This window comes from Heteronotia binoei, chromosome 6, assembly GCF_032191835.1.
Source record: "Heteronotia binoei isolate CCM8104 ecotype False Entrance Well chromosome 6, APGP_CSIRO_Hbin_v1, whole genome shotgun sequence".
NCBI lineage: Eukaryota > Metazoa > Chordata > Lepidosauria > Squamata > Gekkonidae > Heteronotia > Heteronotia binoei.
The window spans coordinates 142319919-142336857 of record NC_083228.1 but is presented as its reverse complement, the minus strand read 5'-3'; the positions used below and the strand labels follow the sequence as shown (position 1 = coordinate 142336857).

Here is a 16939-nt window from a genome sequence, read left to right as displayed (position 1 = left end):
CGAGCCCTTCCACTCTCAAAGAACATCTTATTCTTACACTTCCACAACTTATTCATTCTTACGTTTCCACATCTTCATTCTTACACTTCTCATTCTTCCACTTCCACATCTTCCACTCTCAAACGTCTCATTCTTAGACTTCCACATCTTATTCATTCTTATGCTTCCACATCTTCATTCTTCCACTTCCACATCTTCCACTCTCAAACGTCTCATTCTTACACTTCCACATCTTCCACTTTCAAACAACATCTCATTCTTCCCCTTCCACATCTTCCACTCTCAAACAACGTCTCATTCTTACACTTACACATCTTATTCATTCTTATGCTTCCACATCTTCATTCTTCCACGTCCACATCTTCCACTTTCAAACGTCTCATTCTTACACTTCCACATCTTCCACTCTCAAACGTCTCATTCTTACACTTCCACATCTTCCACTCTCAAACAACGTCTCATTCTTCCACTTCCACATCTTCCACTCTCAAACGTCTCATTCTTCCACTTCCACATCTTCCACTCTCAAACGTCTTATTCTTCCACTTCCACATCTTATTCATTCTTACGCTTTCACATCTTCATTCTTACACTTCCACATCTTCCACTCTCAAACATCTCATTCTTACACTTCCACATCTTCCACTCTCAAACAACGTCTCCTTCTTCCACTTCCACATCTTATTCATTCTTATGCTTCCACATCTTCATTCTTCCACGTCCACATCTTCCACTCTCAAACGTCTCATTCTTACACTTCCACATCTTCCACTCTCAAACGTCTCATTCTTACACTTCCACATCTTCCACTTTCAAACAACATCTCATTCTTCCACTTCCAAATCTTCCACTCTCAAAGAACGTCTCATTCTTCCACTTCCACATCTTCCACTCTCAAACAACGTCTCGTTCTTACACTTACACATCTTATTCATTCTTATGCTTCCACATCTTCATTCTTCCACTTCCACATCTTCCACTCTCAAACGTCTCATTCTTCCACTTCCACATCTTCCACTCTCAAACGTCTCATTCTTCCACTTCCACATCTTATTCATTCTTACGCTTTCACATCTTCATTCTTACACTTCTGATTCTTACATTTCCACATCTTCCACTCTCAAACAACGTCTCATTCTTACACGTCCAAGAATCAAATTCAAGTCGGGGGTGTGGCAGGCACAGCCCGAGGCAGCACCCGAGATACAAAACCAACCTGAGGACGAGGTCCTGCAGCTGGATCTTCTTTTGCTTCTCGGCGTTGACGGCTCTCAGCAGGGTCTGGAACGTCCCCAGGGTCAGCAGCTCGTCCATCGTCTCTTCGATGACGTCGCTGGTGTATTGCCTGCCCGGGATGGATTCACCCAATGAAAAAAGGGGGTTTGCCAGTCATTTGCTGAGGCTGCCTGCCTCCCCCAAGCCCTTAAATCCTTAGGATCGGCCGGAGAATGTCCCACGAGAACCACCTGTGCCCTAGTCAGGCCTTTCGCTGCCTTCTGAGGTTCAGTTTCTAACTCTGGGCTCTTTCCAGCATTCCTGCAGGCCTTCTGGGTGGGGTTGCCAACTCTGGGTTGGGAAGGTCCTGGAGATCATGGGGGTGGAGCTTGCAGAAGGGAGGGACTTCAGCAGGGACACGTAATAAACTCCACCCTCCAAAGCAGCCATTTTCCCCAGGGGAACCAATCTCTTGTCGGGGATCTGGTATAATTCTGGGGTGGTCTCCAGGCCCTGCAAGGACATTGGCAACTCTCTTCCCAGAGCAGACAGGGACACACCGAACATCCCAATAACTGGTCTTCTTGGGGCTTTTATTCTTGCTAGAATGAATGCCCATCTGACAGAGGTTACTAGAGGCCACTTTTTGCATCTCCACTATTCTGGCAGAATGGGCTCTTGGTCCCTTGCTAAAACAGATACAACCTCTCATATTTTATTGGAATGTGCTCTATAGTCTACCTTAAGATATCATTTCATCGTTAAGATGTCACAGAGAGCCAGTTTGGTGTAGTGGTTAAGTGTGTGGACACTTATCTAGGAGAACCGGGTTGGATTCGCCACTCTTTCACTTGCAGCTGCTGGAATGGCCTTGGGTCAGCCATAGCTCTCGCAAGAGTTGTCCTTGAAAGGGCAACTTCTGTCAGAGCCCTCTCAGCCCCACCCACCTCACAGGGTGCCTGTTGTGGGGGAGGAAGATAAAGGAGGTTGTGAGCCACTTTGAGACTCTGAGATTCTTCCTCATTCTACCATGATGGGTGAATTCCTACAATTCTAATCTAAGCAGGGTGGACCCAGCCTGTTCTTAGATCAGAATCCTAACAGAACTTTGGATGTTGCAGGGGATGTTTTTTTTTTTAACTCCTTTTGTCTTTGGAGAAATGGATAGAGAGTATAAATGAAATTTCAGACCGTTGCACTGCTCAAGGCATTAATCCATAGAGCTTTTATTGAACAAAGAAACAAAGGAAAGCTGGCAACACTAGGAGTAGTTCATTATACAGCTGCCTTGATAATTTTCCTGATAACTATGCAGGTTATGCCAGTGGTGTTATCTGGGTTATGAGACCACAGAGAAGCCCTGTTGGATCAGGCCAGTGGCCCCTCCAGTGCAACACTGTGTGTCACATAAGAACATAAGAGAAGCCATGTTGGAGCAGGCCAATGGCCCCTCCAGTCCAACACTCTGTGTCGCATAAGAACTTAAGAGAAGCCATGTTGGATCAGGCCAGTGGCCCCTCCAATCCAACACTCTGAGTCACATAAGAACATAAGAGAAGCCATGTTGGATCAGGCCAATGACCCATCCATTCCAACACACTGTGTCACACAGTGGCCAAAACCCAGGTGCCATCAGGAGGTCCACCAGTGGGGCCAGAACTCCAGAAACCCTCCCACTGTTCCCCCCCCGCAACACCAAGAATACAGAGCATCATTGCCCCTGACAGAGTTCCATCTATACCTTGTGGCCAATAGCCACTGTTGGACCACTGTTACAGATTTTTATCCAGTCCCCACTTAAATCTGTCTATGCTTGTAGCTGCCACCATTTCCTACAGCAGTGAATTCCACATGTTAATTACTCTTTTCAAGTTTATTGCAATTTATATCCCGCCCTTCCCACCGAAGTGGCTCAGGGCGGCTCACAGCATATAAAATCTAACATAAATTTTGAATTTAAAACATCTTACACAGTTAAAACAGTAAAATAACAAAACATATAACAGCGGTCTATCAAAACTACACTCAGTTTCCAATGCCAGTTAGTTATAAGCCAGCCGGAAGAGGGCTGTCTTACAGGCCCTGCGGAATTGGCCAAGGTCCCGCAGGGCCCTCACCTCTTCCGGCAGCTGGTTCCACCAGAAAGGAGCCGTTACAGAGAAGGCCCTGTCCCTGGTGGATTTCAGGCGGGCCTCCTTTGGCCCGGGGATAACAAGCAGATTTTGAGATCCCGATCTCAGTACTCTCTGGGGAACATATGGGGAGAGACGGTCCCTAAGGTAGGCAGGTCCTAGGCCATATAGGGCTTTAAAGTTGAAGCAGGACTTCTTTTTATCTGTTTTGAGCCTACTGCTCAGCATTTTCATTGAGTGCCCACAAGTTCTTGTATTGTGAGAAAGGGAAGTTTTCCTTGGTGTGGTTTTTCCCCTTGGTCTCGGGGAGGGGGAATCTGTGGTGGGGTATCAGGTGATGCCCATCTCTTAGAACAGGGGTGTCAAACATGCGGCCCGGGGGCTGAACCAGGCCTAGCTGTCATCTGCTTCCTTCTTCCTCTCTCTTGCTTCCTTCTGCGTAACGCCTTGCTTTGCAAGGCTTGCTCAGCCATGCAGGAGCTACAGAGCTAAACTTCTGTTTTCCTCATTGGCTGAGGCTTTTCCCTTGGGGAGGCAGAGCTTGCTTTGCCAGACCCTCTCAATTGCACAGCAGAGCTACTGAGCCATGCCTCTCTTCCTTCTATTGGCTGAGGCTCCTCCCCATCCCGGTCTCCTGGGAAAGGAAGGAAAGAGCCAGAGCTTCTTTTGCCGAGTTCCCTGGATTGCGTGGGAGAGATAAAAAGGCAGCACCATTAACAAGTGCTAATGTCTTAATCGTGTCTTATTTTAAGTTTTGTTTTTTTTAAAAAAACTTTAGTTGTCTTTGTCTGTGTCCTTTATAAAGTTTATATCTTTGCTACCTAATATTAAATAGGAACACACATGGCCCGGCCCAGCAAGGTCTCGTTTACATCAGATTCGGCCCTCATAACAAATGAGTTTGACACCCCTGTACTTAGAGCCCCTCAGCCCTCTGGCTCGGCCTCACCTGTCAGCCTGGACCTTCTTGAGGTGGTCCAGAGGCAAAGTCATTTCCTTCGCAGACATGCTGAACAGCTGGCTGGTTTTCTTTAGCTCGCCGCTCGTCTCCTGCAGCTGCCGGCTGAGTTCAGTGATCTTGCCGAGCTCGGTGGGGATCTTCGCCTGGCTCTCAGCCCGGGAATCCATCAGCTGATGGTATTTGGCGCCCAGATCTTTCTGGTTGCCAAGAATCTCGTTGATGTGCCTGCCGTCGACCTAAGAAAGGAGGGGAGATGGCTGTGAACGAGGGAAACAGACCTCGAGGGTTTAGGCCAGGGGTGGCCAAACTAGCTTAATGTAACCTAGTTTTGGGCATCATATTTTAAGAAGGATATAGACAAGCTGGAACGGGTCCAGAGGAGGGCGACGAAGATGGTGAGGGGTCTGGAGACCAAGTCCTATGAGGAAACGCTGAAGGAGCTGGGGATGTTTAGCCTGAAGAGGAGGCGGCTGAGAGGTGATAGGATCACCATCTTCAAGTACTTGAAGGGCTGTCCCATAGAGGATGGTGTGGAATTGCTTTCTGTTGCCCTGGAAGGTAGGACCAATGGGTTGAAATTAAAGCAAAATAGTTTCTGGCTCAACATTAGGAAGAACTTCCAGACCGATTGAGCGGTTCCTCAGTGGAACAGGCTTCCTCGGGAGGTCGTGGGCTCTCCTTCCTTGGAGGTTTTTCAACAGAGGCCAGATGGCCATCTGACAGCAATGAAGATCCTGTGAATTTAGGGGGAAGTGTTTGTGAGTTTCCTGCATTGCGCAGGAGGTTGGACTAGTTGACCTTGAAGGTCCCTTCCAGCTCTATGATTCTAAGAATAAATGCTCGATCAGGGGTGGCCAAACCGTGGCTTTCACACATGTTGTGTGGCTCTCACCCCCACCCCCACCCAGACCCATTGGCTGGCTTAGAGAAGATATTCCTCTCTTTAAATCACTTCTCCAAGCCAACTGGTTGATGGCTTAGAGAATGCATTTAAAGATAAAGCTGCTTTCATTCCACCTCCACCTCTCCCATCTATTTTTCTTCCTCCCTCTCTTCCTGGCTCTCAAACACCTGACGTTTATTCCGTGCGGCTGTTACGTTAAGCAAGCTTGTCCACCCTTGCGCTAGATGTTGGAGAGCCACAATAAAGTAAGGAAAGGGGGAGGGGGAAAGAAAGCAACTTTAAACGCATCCGCCACGCTGCCAGCTGGTTAGGCAAAAGCAGTTTACATAATCAAATGCCATCTCCAAGCCGGCCGACGGGTCAGTGGGGGCTTCGAGAGCCACGCGACGTGTGTGAAAGAGCCACATGTGGCTCCCGAGCGGCTGGTCTAGGCCACCCCCCTGCACAAAGCAGGACATTCACAACTACCTCCCACCCGCCTGCCACTCCCCCAGTGCCTCCTGTTTTATGCCCTAGAGCAGGGGTGTCGAACTCATCTCTTGTGAACAAGGCAGGAGTCCAGTGGCACCTTTAAGACCAACAAAAGTTTTATTTCGAACGTCAGCTTTCATGCGCTCTCTAAGCACACTTCGTCGGACGAGCGGATCGGGTACTGCGGGCCGAAATGCTAGCAGTTTGTTGATTAAGTACGCAGACTGGTCACGTGGCAAAACCGTGCGGCTCGGCCATTTGGTCTGGAGAGCCATAAAAGGTAATAAAGTCCTCTGCCAATTGGTGCTTTCTGTAAATCTAGGTGAATCACAAAAGGACCGTGCATTTCCCAGTTGTAGTCCACCTAATTTATTTATCAACATCAATCTATACCAGGGGCGGCCAACGGTAGCTCTCCAGATGTTTTTTTGCCTACAGCTCCCATCAGCCCCAGCCATTGGCCGAGCTGGCTGGGGCTGATGGGAGTTGTAGGCAAAAAAACATCTGGAGCGCTACCGTTGGCCACCCCTGGTCTATACATTATAAACATCATTCAATTGTTATGAGGGCCGGATCTGACATAAATGAGACCCTCTCGGGCTGGAATGGGCCGGGTCGAGCCAAGCTATATGTGTACTTATTTAAGACTAGCTAGCAGAGATATGAACTTTTTAAAGGACACAGACAAACACGACTAAAGATTTAAAAAAAAAATACTTAAAACAAAACATGCTTAAAATATTAGCATTTATTGTTCTTAAAGGTGCTTTCATTCTATTTCTCCCATGGGATCCAGGGAACTGGTCAAAGGAAGCGCTGGCTCTTTCCCCCCTCTCCTTCCCAGGGGACTAGGAAGGGGAGGAGCCTCAGCCAATGGAGAAAACAGAGGCTTTGCTCTGTAGCTCCTGTGCGATTCAGCAAGCCTGGCAAAGCAAGCTGAGATGCAGAAGGAAGCAAGAGAGAGGGAGGAAGAAGCAGACAAGAGCCAAGCACTGGCTTTTACCTTCCTGATAGATCTACTACTAGCAGGGCTGGCCTTAGAGCCCGCAGCGTCCCAGGCAGCCTTGCCGCCTGCCGCTCCTGCTGACCCCCCCCCCCCCACTCCCCCTGCTTCCCCTTCACAGACCTATCTGCTCTTCTGTCAAGCGGAGGGGAGAAGCAGCGTCAAAGGGGGAAGACAGCATTGATTCAGGGCGGGGAGGGGAAGGAGACAGGAAGAAGAAGCAGCAGCAATGAGGGAAGGCAGCAGCGATTCGGGGCGGGGAGGGAAGGAGACAGGAACGAGAAGCGGCAACGGGGGAAGGCAGCAGCGATTCGGGGCGGGGAGGGAAGGAGACAGGAAGGAGAAGCGGCAACGGGGGAAGGCAGCAGCGATTCGGGGCGGGGAGGGAAGGAGAAGCGGCAATGGGGGAAGGCAGCAGCGATGCGGGGAGGGAAGGAGACAGGAAGGAGAAGTGGCAATGGGGGAAGGCAGCAGCGATTCGGGGCGGGGAGGGAAGGAGAAGCGGCAACAGGGGAAGGCAGCAGTGATTCGGGGCGGGGAGGGAAGGAGACAGGAAGGAGAAGCGGCAATGGGGGAAGGCAGCAGCGATTCGGGGCGGGGAGGGAAGGAGACAGGAAGGAGAAGCGGCAACGGGGGAAGGCAGCAGCGATTCGGGGCGGGGAGGGAAGGAAACAGGAAGGAGAAGCGGCAACGGGGGAAGGCAGCAGCGATTCGGGGAGGGAAGGAGACAGGAAGGAGAAGTGGCAACGGGGGAAGGCAGCAGCAATTCGGGGAGGGAGGGGAAGGATTTTTTTTTAAAGATGGGGGTGTCTAATTTGGCACCCCTCCAGGGCAGGCGCCTTAGGCAAGCACCTAGTTTGCCTAGTGGAAGAGCCAGCCCTGACTACTAGCCGTGGTGACTGAAGGGAACCTCCAGGTTCTGAGGCAATCAGCTTCTGAATCCCAGAGCCAGGAGGCAACATCAGGGGAAGGCCTCGGCCTCTGTGCTTCGTTGGGCCACTGTGTGAGACAGGAGGCTGGACTCGACAGACACCAAACTGGCTCTACACCAAAGAGAGCCAGTTTGGTGTAGTGCTTAAGTGTGGGGACTCTTATCTAGGAGAACCGGGTTTGATTCCCCACTCCTCCACTTGCACCTGCTTGGAATGACCTTGGGTCAGCCATAGCTCTGGCAGAGGTTGTCCTTGAAAGGGCAGCTTCTGTCAGAGTTCTCTCACCCCCCCACCTCACAGGGTGTCTGTTGTGGGGGAGGAAGATAAAGAAGATTGTGAGCTGCTCTGAGTATCTGAGATTTGGAGTGGAGGGCGGGATATAAATCCAATATTATCTTCTTTAAACTGCCTCTATTGAGACAGAATAGCCAGGGGAAGAAGCAAGGCAAGGAGAGGGCATGTTCCAGCAGAAGTGGTGGGAAGTGACTCTGCAGGGACACCCTCTCCGCCTCCTCAGTGCTTCAGAGTCCGCAGGCCACTTACGCTGAAGAGGCTTCTCTTGCCGTCCATTGAGACCGGCATGATGTGTCCAAGGACAGCCAGCTGGTCAACGCAGTCCTCCAGCACGGCATACACCCGCACGACATCCACAGGGGGCAGCGGGGGTCCCAGCCGCTTGAGCAGCCCTTCCCTAGGAAGAGAGAGAAACAGAGCGGAAGTCATGCGGGAAGACAACAGAATCGGGAGTATCAGTCGGTACATCAGATCCGGCCGAATTGGCGCATTACCGGCCGGTCACAAATTTGCCCTTTTTGGGCAAAATTATAGAGAGCGCAGTGGCGTTGCAGTTGCAGAGTTTTCTGGATGACGCTTCCACCTTAGATCCATACCAGTCCGGCTTCCGCCCGGGCCATGGGACGGAGACAGTGCTCGTCGCCCTCATGGATGATCTCCAGAGGCATCTGGATCGAGGTGGTTTGGCGGTACTGTTGTTGTTAGACCTATCGGCTGCGTTCGATATGGTCGACCTCCAGTTGCTGACCCGCTGCCTCGCCGACGCAGGGATTCAGGAGCTAGCCTTGCAGTGGCTTTCCTCCTTCCTTGAGGGTCGAGGACAAAGGGTGGCGATTGGGGGAGAACTATCCCAGAGACACTTACTTAATTGTGGGGTGCCTCAGGGGGCGGTCCTCTCCCCGATGTTGTTTAGCATCTACATGCGCCCCCTTGCCCAGATTGCCCGGAGATATGGGCTGGGTTGCAGTGTTTAAATTCTGGCTCAAAATTCATTTTAGAACAGATCCCAACAGCCTTCTTGATTGTATGAAAAGAGACCCATATATTTCATCCTGGTCAGCAGTGCTTCTGTCTAAACTCAATCAATTGGGGTTAGAGGTAGATGATTTTTCTACCGCTGATGAGTCATATATCTTCAGATGTATTAAACGGAGACTATGGGAATCAGAGGATACGAAATTACGGCCAACTGACCCTTATATTTGCTCTCCAGCTTCCTTAGGTCTTTATGCTTTTTGTGGCAAAATGCCCAATTATCTATCAGACCTAACCACTCCAAGTCATCGCAGGGCATTTATGTTGGCTAGACTAAACGCGTTTCCCTCCAAAGTTTTACAAGGGAGATATCAGTGAGTCCCTTTAGCCGACAGACTTTGCTCCTGTGGAGCAAATACCCCTGACTCAATCCAGCATATATTGCTTGATTGTTCTTTATACCATAACCTCCGTAAAGATTTATTTGGCAAGCTTTCTTTTTCTCCAGATTTGTCTATTCTGCCACCCTGTTATTATTTATTGAGTGATACTGAGGAGGAGGTGGTTAGTGAGGCTGTGGCAAAATTTCTGGCTGACATCCTTAAATTTAATTCTGACCATGTTTGAATGCATCTGTAAGCTCGGTTTTATCTTGATTTTATCTCCAATGTTTAAATTTTTATATTCTGTGTATTTTTATCTGAATCTATTATGCCATTAAAGGTTTGGTATGGTATGGGTTGTCACCAGTATGCTGATGACACCCAGCTCTATCTTTTGATGGACGGCCGGACTGACGATGTCCCTATAAATCTGGACCGGGCGTTGCAAGCCGTGGCAGGTTGGCTTAGGCTGAGTGGGCTGAAGTTAAATCCAGCGAAGACAGAGGTCCTTTGCCTGTGTCGCGACGACGGTCTGGGAGGGGAAATCCCCCTACCAGCCTTTGACGGTACGTCACTGGTAGCAGTCTCCATAGGGAATAATGGAGTCCATAGTCTCATAGGGAATAATGGAGTGCCCAGCAGAAACTCTCCCTCCCCGCTTTCTGGAGGGGGGGGCCTCCAAACTGGGGGGGTCCCCTGCCCCCACCTGGGGATTAGAACGCCTAGAGTATCATCACAGTGAGAGACTAAAACTAAGCAAGAACTGTGAAATAATTAACGAAAAAAACTCAGTACACAACGTAATAATCTTGTTACCAAAAGTTTAAAGACGAAAACTTGTTAACTAAATTGCACTTACTTAAAGATATATAACACAAGAAATCATAATATCAAAAACACATCCTAATTACAATCAAGTGACAATAAGCAATTCTATCAAAAATCCAATTATTTCATTTATTCAAATCCTTTTAATGACGTCAGTTTCCAAAAAAACTCACGAAGATTCACCTGTTCTAACGGGCTGGGTTAAAGCGCTGGTGCTCCAGATATAGTTCCACAGGGACGGTTTCTATATTTTCAAAATGCTATTTTCAATCGTGCCAAGTTTCAGGCTTCCAGTATTCATACAAGAACTTTCCAGAGGTGAAGTTGAAGTGGGAATACAGCAAGCCTCTGACAGGACCGCGCCTTTACTTCTGTTTCTGGGGAAACCCCTTCCTCAGAGAGGCATATCCCACTGTATGCGTCTTATCATCTATCACTTGTGCACAGTGCTCGAGCACGGAGACGTCGTAATTAGGATGTATTTTTGATATTATGATTTGTGTTATATATCTTTAAGTGCAATTTAGTTAATAAGTTTTGGTCTTTAAAAATTTTGCAATAAGATTATTAACTCGTGTACTGAGGTTTTTTGTTAATTGTTTCACAGTTTTTGCTTCGTTTTACACACCTGGGGACTGGCAACCCTACGTCAGTCAGAGAGACAGACTGATTCGATTCAGCGTAGGTCTACTTGTACCCTTCTTTTACAAGAGGTGCCAAAAGACTGTTTTGGTAGCCACTGATAACTGCTCCCGCCTAGATGGAACCTGAGATTTTGAAAAATGGGCCTCAGAAGCCACTGAGCTGTAGAGTTTGCAGGGGAGTTTGAGCACTTAATTGATTTGTTTTAATTCAGCAAGCTCAGTTCAATCTAAAGGCAGTTCGCCCCACATTGTCCAGAACAGAAGTGGCTGGAACAGAGTCGTCAAACATGTGGCCCGGGGGCTGAATCAGGCCCCTGGAGGGTTCCTCTCTGGCCCCCGGACAACCGGCTGTCATCTGCTTCCTTCTCCCTCTCTCTCGCTTCCTTCTGCATCACAGCTTGCTTTGCCAGGCTTCCTTCATCGCAAAGGAACTACAGAGCAAAGTCTCTGCTTTATCCATTGGCTGAGGCTCCTCCCTAGGGGAGGAAGAGGGGAGCTTGGTTTGCTAGGCTCTCAATTCCACAGCAAAGCTACTGAGCCAAGCCTCTCTTCTAGAGAGTCAGTTTGGTGTAGTGGTTAAGTGTGCGGACTCTTATCTGGGAGAACCGGGTTTGATTCCCCACTCCTCCACTTGCACCTGCTGGCATGGCCTTGGGTCAGCCATAACTCTGGCAGAGGTTGTCCTTGAAAGGGCAGCTGCTGTGAGAGCCCTCTCAGCCCCACCCACCTCACAGGGTGTCTTTTGTGGGGGAGGAAGGTAAAGGAGATTGTGAGCCGCTCTGAGACTCTTCGGAGTGGAGGGCGGGATATAAATCCAATACCTTCTTCTTCTTCTTACTTCTATTGGCTGAGGCTCCTCCCCTTCCTGGTCCCCTGGGGAAGGAAGGAAAGAGCCAGAGCTTCCTTTGTCCAGTTCCCTGGATCGCACAAGAGAGATACAAAGAAAGCACCTTTAAGACCTAGTGCTAATATCTTAAGGATGTTTTAAGTTTAAAAAAAAAATCTTTGCGTTTATCTGTGTAAAATGTGTATCTCTGCTACCTAATCTTAAATAGGTCCACACATGGCCCGGCCCAACCCGACATGGCTCAGCCTAACAAGGTCCCATTTATGTTAAGATTCGGCCCTCATAACAAATGAGTTTGGGCTGGAAGGTATTTAAGAGGAGAAGGTCTGCCCAAAATGTGGGCATGTGCCACTCAGTGAGAGAGGAGCCAAAAGAACTGTTTATATTTGGGTTGGTTTTCTGCTTATTTCCGATTTGGACGGCTCAGTCGCTGGAGAGCTGTAAAACCTCTCTCCATAGTAAAAATAGCACAGACTGGAGCCTGTTTTGTAGAAGGGGGTTTGTGTGAAGAGCTGGACAGCTCCTTGCTAATTACATGGACGCCTCTTCCCATATCCATTCCCAGAGGCTGCTTTATAGATCGGAGGCTCATGTTTCTGCAGGCCATTATTCCGGGGCTGTTAAAATGATTTTATTTCTATCAACCTGGCATGAGAACCAGATTGGCTGGATGCAGTTCAGCCCAAATGGGCTCCCTGGGTGGTCTTGAACAACCCAACATGCCCCCCCCATTTCATTAGAGGGGGAGATAATGACCTTTTTGGAAAGAGGTGAGGGAATGCTTAATTGCACGCCCTACCCCCTCCAAGTCTCAGACACTGGCGCACCAGCTAGGGTTGCCAGATCAGTGTTGAGAAATACCTGGAGACTTTGGGGAATGGATCCGGGAGATGATGAGGTTTGGGGAGGGGAGGGGACAATGCCCTAGAGCCCAGCCTTCAGAACAGCCATTTTCTCCAGGGAAGCTGATCTCTATCAGCTGGAGATCAGTTGTAAAAGCAGGAGATCTCCAGCCCTCCCCTGGAAGCTGGCAACCCTAGCACCAGCCCGTCTTGCCCTACGACAGTAGCGCCCAAAAAACGGTGCCCACCAACTGTTTTTGGAAAGTGGGCGGGGCCAGGTAAGGCTTTTGCCCAGCAAGGGTTCTGACTGGCTGTTGGAGATTTGTTTGGCTGCGCAGATTTTTAAATCCCAGCGGTCAGCCGTGTTGGTCTGAAGCAGTAGAACAAAGTAGGAGTCAAGTCTCACCTTTAAGACCAACAAAATTTTATTCAGAGCACACGAAAGCTTACGTTCTGAATAAAACTTTATTTGTCTTAAAGGTGTGACTTGACTCCTACTTTGTTCGACTGCTTCAGACCAACATGGCTTACTGCTTGGATTTAAAAATCTGCACAGCCAAACAAATTTCCAACAGCCAATCAGAACCCTTGCTGGGCAAAAGCCTCCTTCCTATTCCCCACTTCTCTCTGCTCCTTTAAGGAAGACAAAAATGGGGTATAAGAACCAGTTCTTCCTTCTTCAAAACTAACCATGCAGTGGGATAAAAACACAGGGGACATTGGGCTGATCCAACCTGGCTCCTCTCTCTAATGTTCTTATGTTCTCTTATGTTCTTAAGCCCAGGGTTAGATCTATTGCTTTCCTGTCTACTTCTGTCCATATGTTTCGGTCCTAACACATCAGTTTCTTTTTCCACTTTAAGAGCCTGTTTAATGGGATGCTGTGAATAGGTCCTGACAAGGTAAACCTTTTTGTAGGATAAAGGGGAAAAAAACAAATGTTTTTTAAAAATCTGGAGCCAAGTTGCACCTTTAAGGAGCTTTACTGCGTTATTGAAGGTAAGCTACAGCAGCCATTTTGTGGCTGGTTCCACCTCCTGCGGCAGCCATTTTGTGGCTGCCCTCACTGCACTCTGACAGAATTCCATTGGGGGCCGCAGGCTCAAAAAGATCAGGGCTCCTTCCCTAGAACAATAAAATATAATCTACAGTCATACAAATTAGAAATGTGATGCATCCTAACTAAAACACACACATACACACTTAAAAGAGAGACCAGTGTGGTACAGTGGCTAAGAGTGGTGGAGTTTAATCTGTAGAACCAGGTCTGAGTCCCTGCTCCACATGCAGTTGCTGGTGTGACCTTGGGTTGGTCACAAGTCCTCTCAGAGCTGTTCTCTCAAGCGAGCTGCTTTCTCAAGGGCAATTATCTCAGAGCTCTCTCGACCCCACCTGCCTCACAGGGTGTCTGTTGTGGGGAGGGGAAAGAAAGATGATTGCAATCCACTTTGAGACTCCTTCCTATTCCCCACTTTTCTCTACTCCTTTAAGGAAAAGAAAAATGGGGTATAAGAACCAGTTCTTCCTTCTTCAAAACTAACCGTGCAGTGGGATAAAAACGCAGTCAGGTAAAAACTGAATGCAAAATGTTCTCTCTGTCTACAGACATTTTATTTAGGGGGATATGAAAGGCAAAGTTGAAGTCATACATGACAGTATGTGATTGCATTTGACCTGTATGACCCCCCTGACCAGTGTTCCCGCTGAGTGAGTGTGAACTAGCCCCCCATTTTTTAGTCTCTGGCTCACACGTTTTTATCTTGGCTTAGGAAAGATGGCCCCAGAGAAAACTAATGCATGCAGTAGCTCACAATTTTAATGCTAGTAAGCTCACGAAGTAGAATTTTTGCTCACAATACTCCACAGGTTAGAGGGAGCATTGCCTCTAACCCTCCTGGGGGTTTCCCCCCCCTTTATCCTACAAAAAAGGTTTGCCTTGTCAGGACCTATTCACAGCATCCCATTAAACAGGCTCTTAAAGTGGAAAAAGAAACTGATGTGTTAGGACCGAAACATATGGACGGAAGTAGGACAGGAAAGCAATAGATCTAACCCTGGGCTTAAGAACATAAGAGAGAGGAACCATGTTGGATCAGCCCAATGGCCCCTCCAGTTCAACACTCCGTGTCACACAGTGGCCAAAAAAACCCAGATGCCATCAGGAGGTCCAGCCGTGGGCCCAGGACACTAGAAGCCCTTCCACTGTGCCGCCCAAGCACCCAGAATCCAGAGCATCACTGCCCCAGACAGAGAGTTCCAACAATACGCTGTGCCCAATAGCCACTGATGGACCTCTGCTCCAGATGTTTATCCAGTCCCCTCTTGAAGCTGTCTATGCCTGCAGCTGCCACCACCTCTGCTGGCAGCAAATTCCACGTCTTAATCACCCGTTGGGTGAAGAAGAACTTCCTTTTATCCGTTCTAACCCGACTGCTCAGCAATTTCATTGAGTTCTCGTATTGTGAGAAAGGGAGAAAAGAACTTCTCTACCTTCTCTAACCTGTGCATAATCTTGTAAACCTCTATCATGTCACCCCTCAGTCAATGTTGCTCCAAGCTAAAGAGCCCCAAGCGTTTTAACCTTTCTTCATAGGGAAAGCGTTCCAACCCTTTAATTTTCCTAGTTGCCTTTTTCTGCACTTTTCCCAATGCTATCTTTTTTGAGGTACGATGACCAGAATTGCACACAGTATTCCAAATGAGGCCGCACCATCGATTGATACAGGGGCATTATGATACTGGCAGATTTGTTTTCCATTTCCTTCCTAATAATTCCCAGCATGGCGTCGTCCTTTTTTACTGCTATCGCACACTGTCCCGACATTTTCAGTGAGTTCTCTACCACGACCCCAAGATCTCTGTCTTGGTCAGTCTCCACTAGTTCACACCCCCTCAACTTGTATTTATAGTTAGGATATTAGGCCCCAATGTGCATTACTTTGCATTTTGTCATGTTGAAAGAGACCCAGCAGAATACCCAGAAATCAGCAATCAATGGCAGGCTGTCACCACCACCCCAGTTCAGTCTCTGTACGCCAAGTGCCCTTGTAAAGACATTAGGGTTGCCAATCCCCATGTGAGGGCAGGAGATTCCCCCGGCTAGGAAGCCCTCCCCCAGCTTCAGGGTCATCAGAAAGCGGTGGAGGGAAGGAAATGTCTGCTGGGCACTCCGGTATTCCCTATGGAGACCAATTCCCATAGAGTATAATGGAGAATTGATCCACGGTTATCTGGGGCTCTGAGAGGGGTGCTGGTTTTTTTTAAGGTAGAAGCCCCAAATCTTCAGCATAGCGTTCAATCCCTCTCCTCAAAACATCCTCCAAATTTCAAAAAGATTGGACCAGGGGGCCCAGTTCTATGAGCCCCAAAAGAAGGTGTCCCTATCCTTCATTATTTCTAATGGAGGGAATGCATTTATAAGATGTGTGGTCCCTATACATTTGATGGCTAGAATTCCCTTTGGAGTTCAATTCTGATTGTCACACCCTTGCTTCTGGCTCTGCACCCCAGTCTTCTGGCTCCACCCCCAAAGTCTCCTGGCTCCACCCCAAAGTCTCCTGGCTGCACCCCCAAAGTCTCCTGGCTGCACCCCCAGTCTCCTGGCTGCACCCCCAAAGTCTCCTGGCTGCACCCCCAGTCTCCTGGCTCCACCCCCAAAGTCTCCTGGCTCCACCCCAAAGTCTCCTGGCTGCACCCCCAAAGTCTCCTGGCTGCACCCCCAGTCTCCTGGCTCCACCCCCAAAGTCTCCTGGCTGCACCCCCAAAGTCTCCTGGCTCCACCCCCAGTCTCCTGGCTCCACCCCCAAAGTCTCCTGGCTGCACCCCCAAAGTCTCCTGGCTCCAGCTCCAAAGTCTCCTGGCTCTACCCCCAAAGTCTCCTGGCTCCACCCCCAAAGTCTCCTGGCTCCACCCCCAAAGTCCCCTGGCTGCACCCCCAGTCTCCTGACTCCACCCCCAAAGTCTCCTGGCTCCACCCCAAAGTCTCCTGGCTCCACCCCCCAAAGTCTCCTGGGTGCCCCCCAGTCTCCTGGCTCCACCTCCAAAGTCCCCAGATATTTCTTGTATTGGACTTTGCAACGCTAGAAGAATTGCCTTTGGAGGGCGGGTTCTACTCAAAAGTAAGTATCATTTAACTCAGTGGGGCTTACTCCCAGGAAAGATTTTTTAGCCTTGCAACTTTTCATATCATATTCTTTGCTAAAGGTCCACGCCAAAGAAGAAGCAGCTACGCTGGAAAGTTTTCCAGGAGCTTTTCTGGCTGGAAAAAAAGCATCATTTGGGGTTGTTTCTCCCCCACTCACCCAACGCCCCCCACGTCAGAAATGGAGATCTCCATGGTTACCGTCCACGCTTCGAGAGAGAGCTTCCGCTACGAAAAAGGTGTCTACGTAGAAGCCTGCGGTTTCGATACAGCAATTTTCTACACACCGCAGGACTCAGGCACATCATCGGGTGTGAAAGACAAGCAAATCATTTTTTAAAATTCTAGCAACGCGCCTTAGAAAGGC

General features: G+C 48.9%; 1 protein-coding gene across 1 annotated transcript in view; it reads right to left on the bottom strand.

The window, feature by feature from the left end:
• The window catches only part of IQCG (IQ motif containing G), a 41691-nt gene extending 24907 nt beyond the window's left edge, over positions 1-16784 (bottom strand). The window contains 4 exon segments of the mRNA XM_060242845.1: positions 1217-1345; positions 4297-4544; positions 8162-8309; positions 16733-16784. Coding sequence (XP_060098828.1) covers positions 1217-1345; positions 4297-4544; positions 8162-8309; positions 16733-16767 — 560 coding nt within the window. The 5' untranslated portion in view covers positions 16768-16784.
• Between the last annotated feature and the right edge of the window lie 155 nt (positions 16785-16939).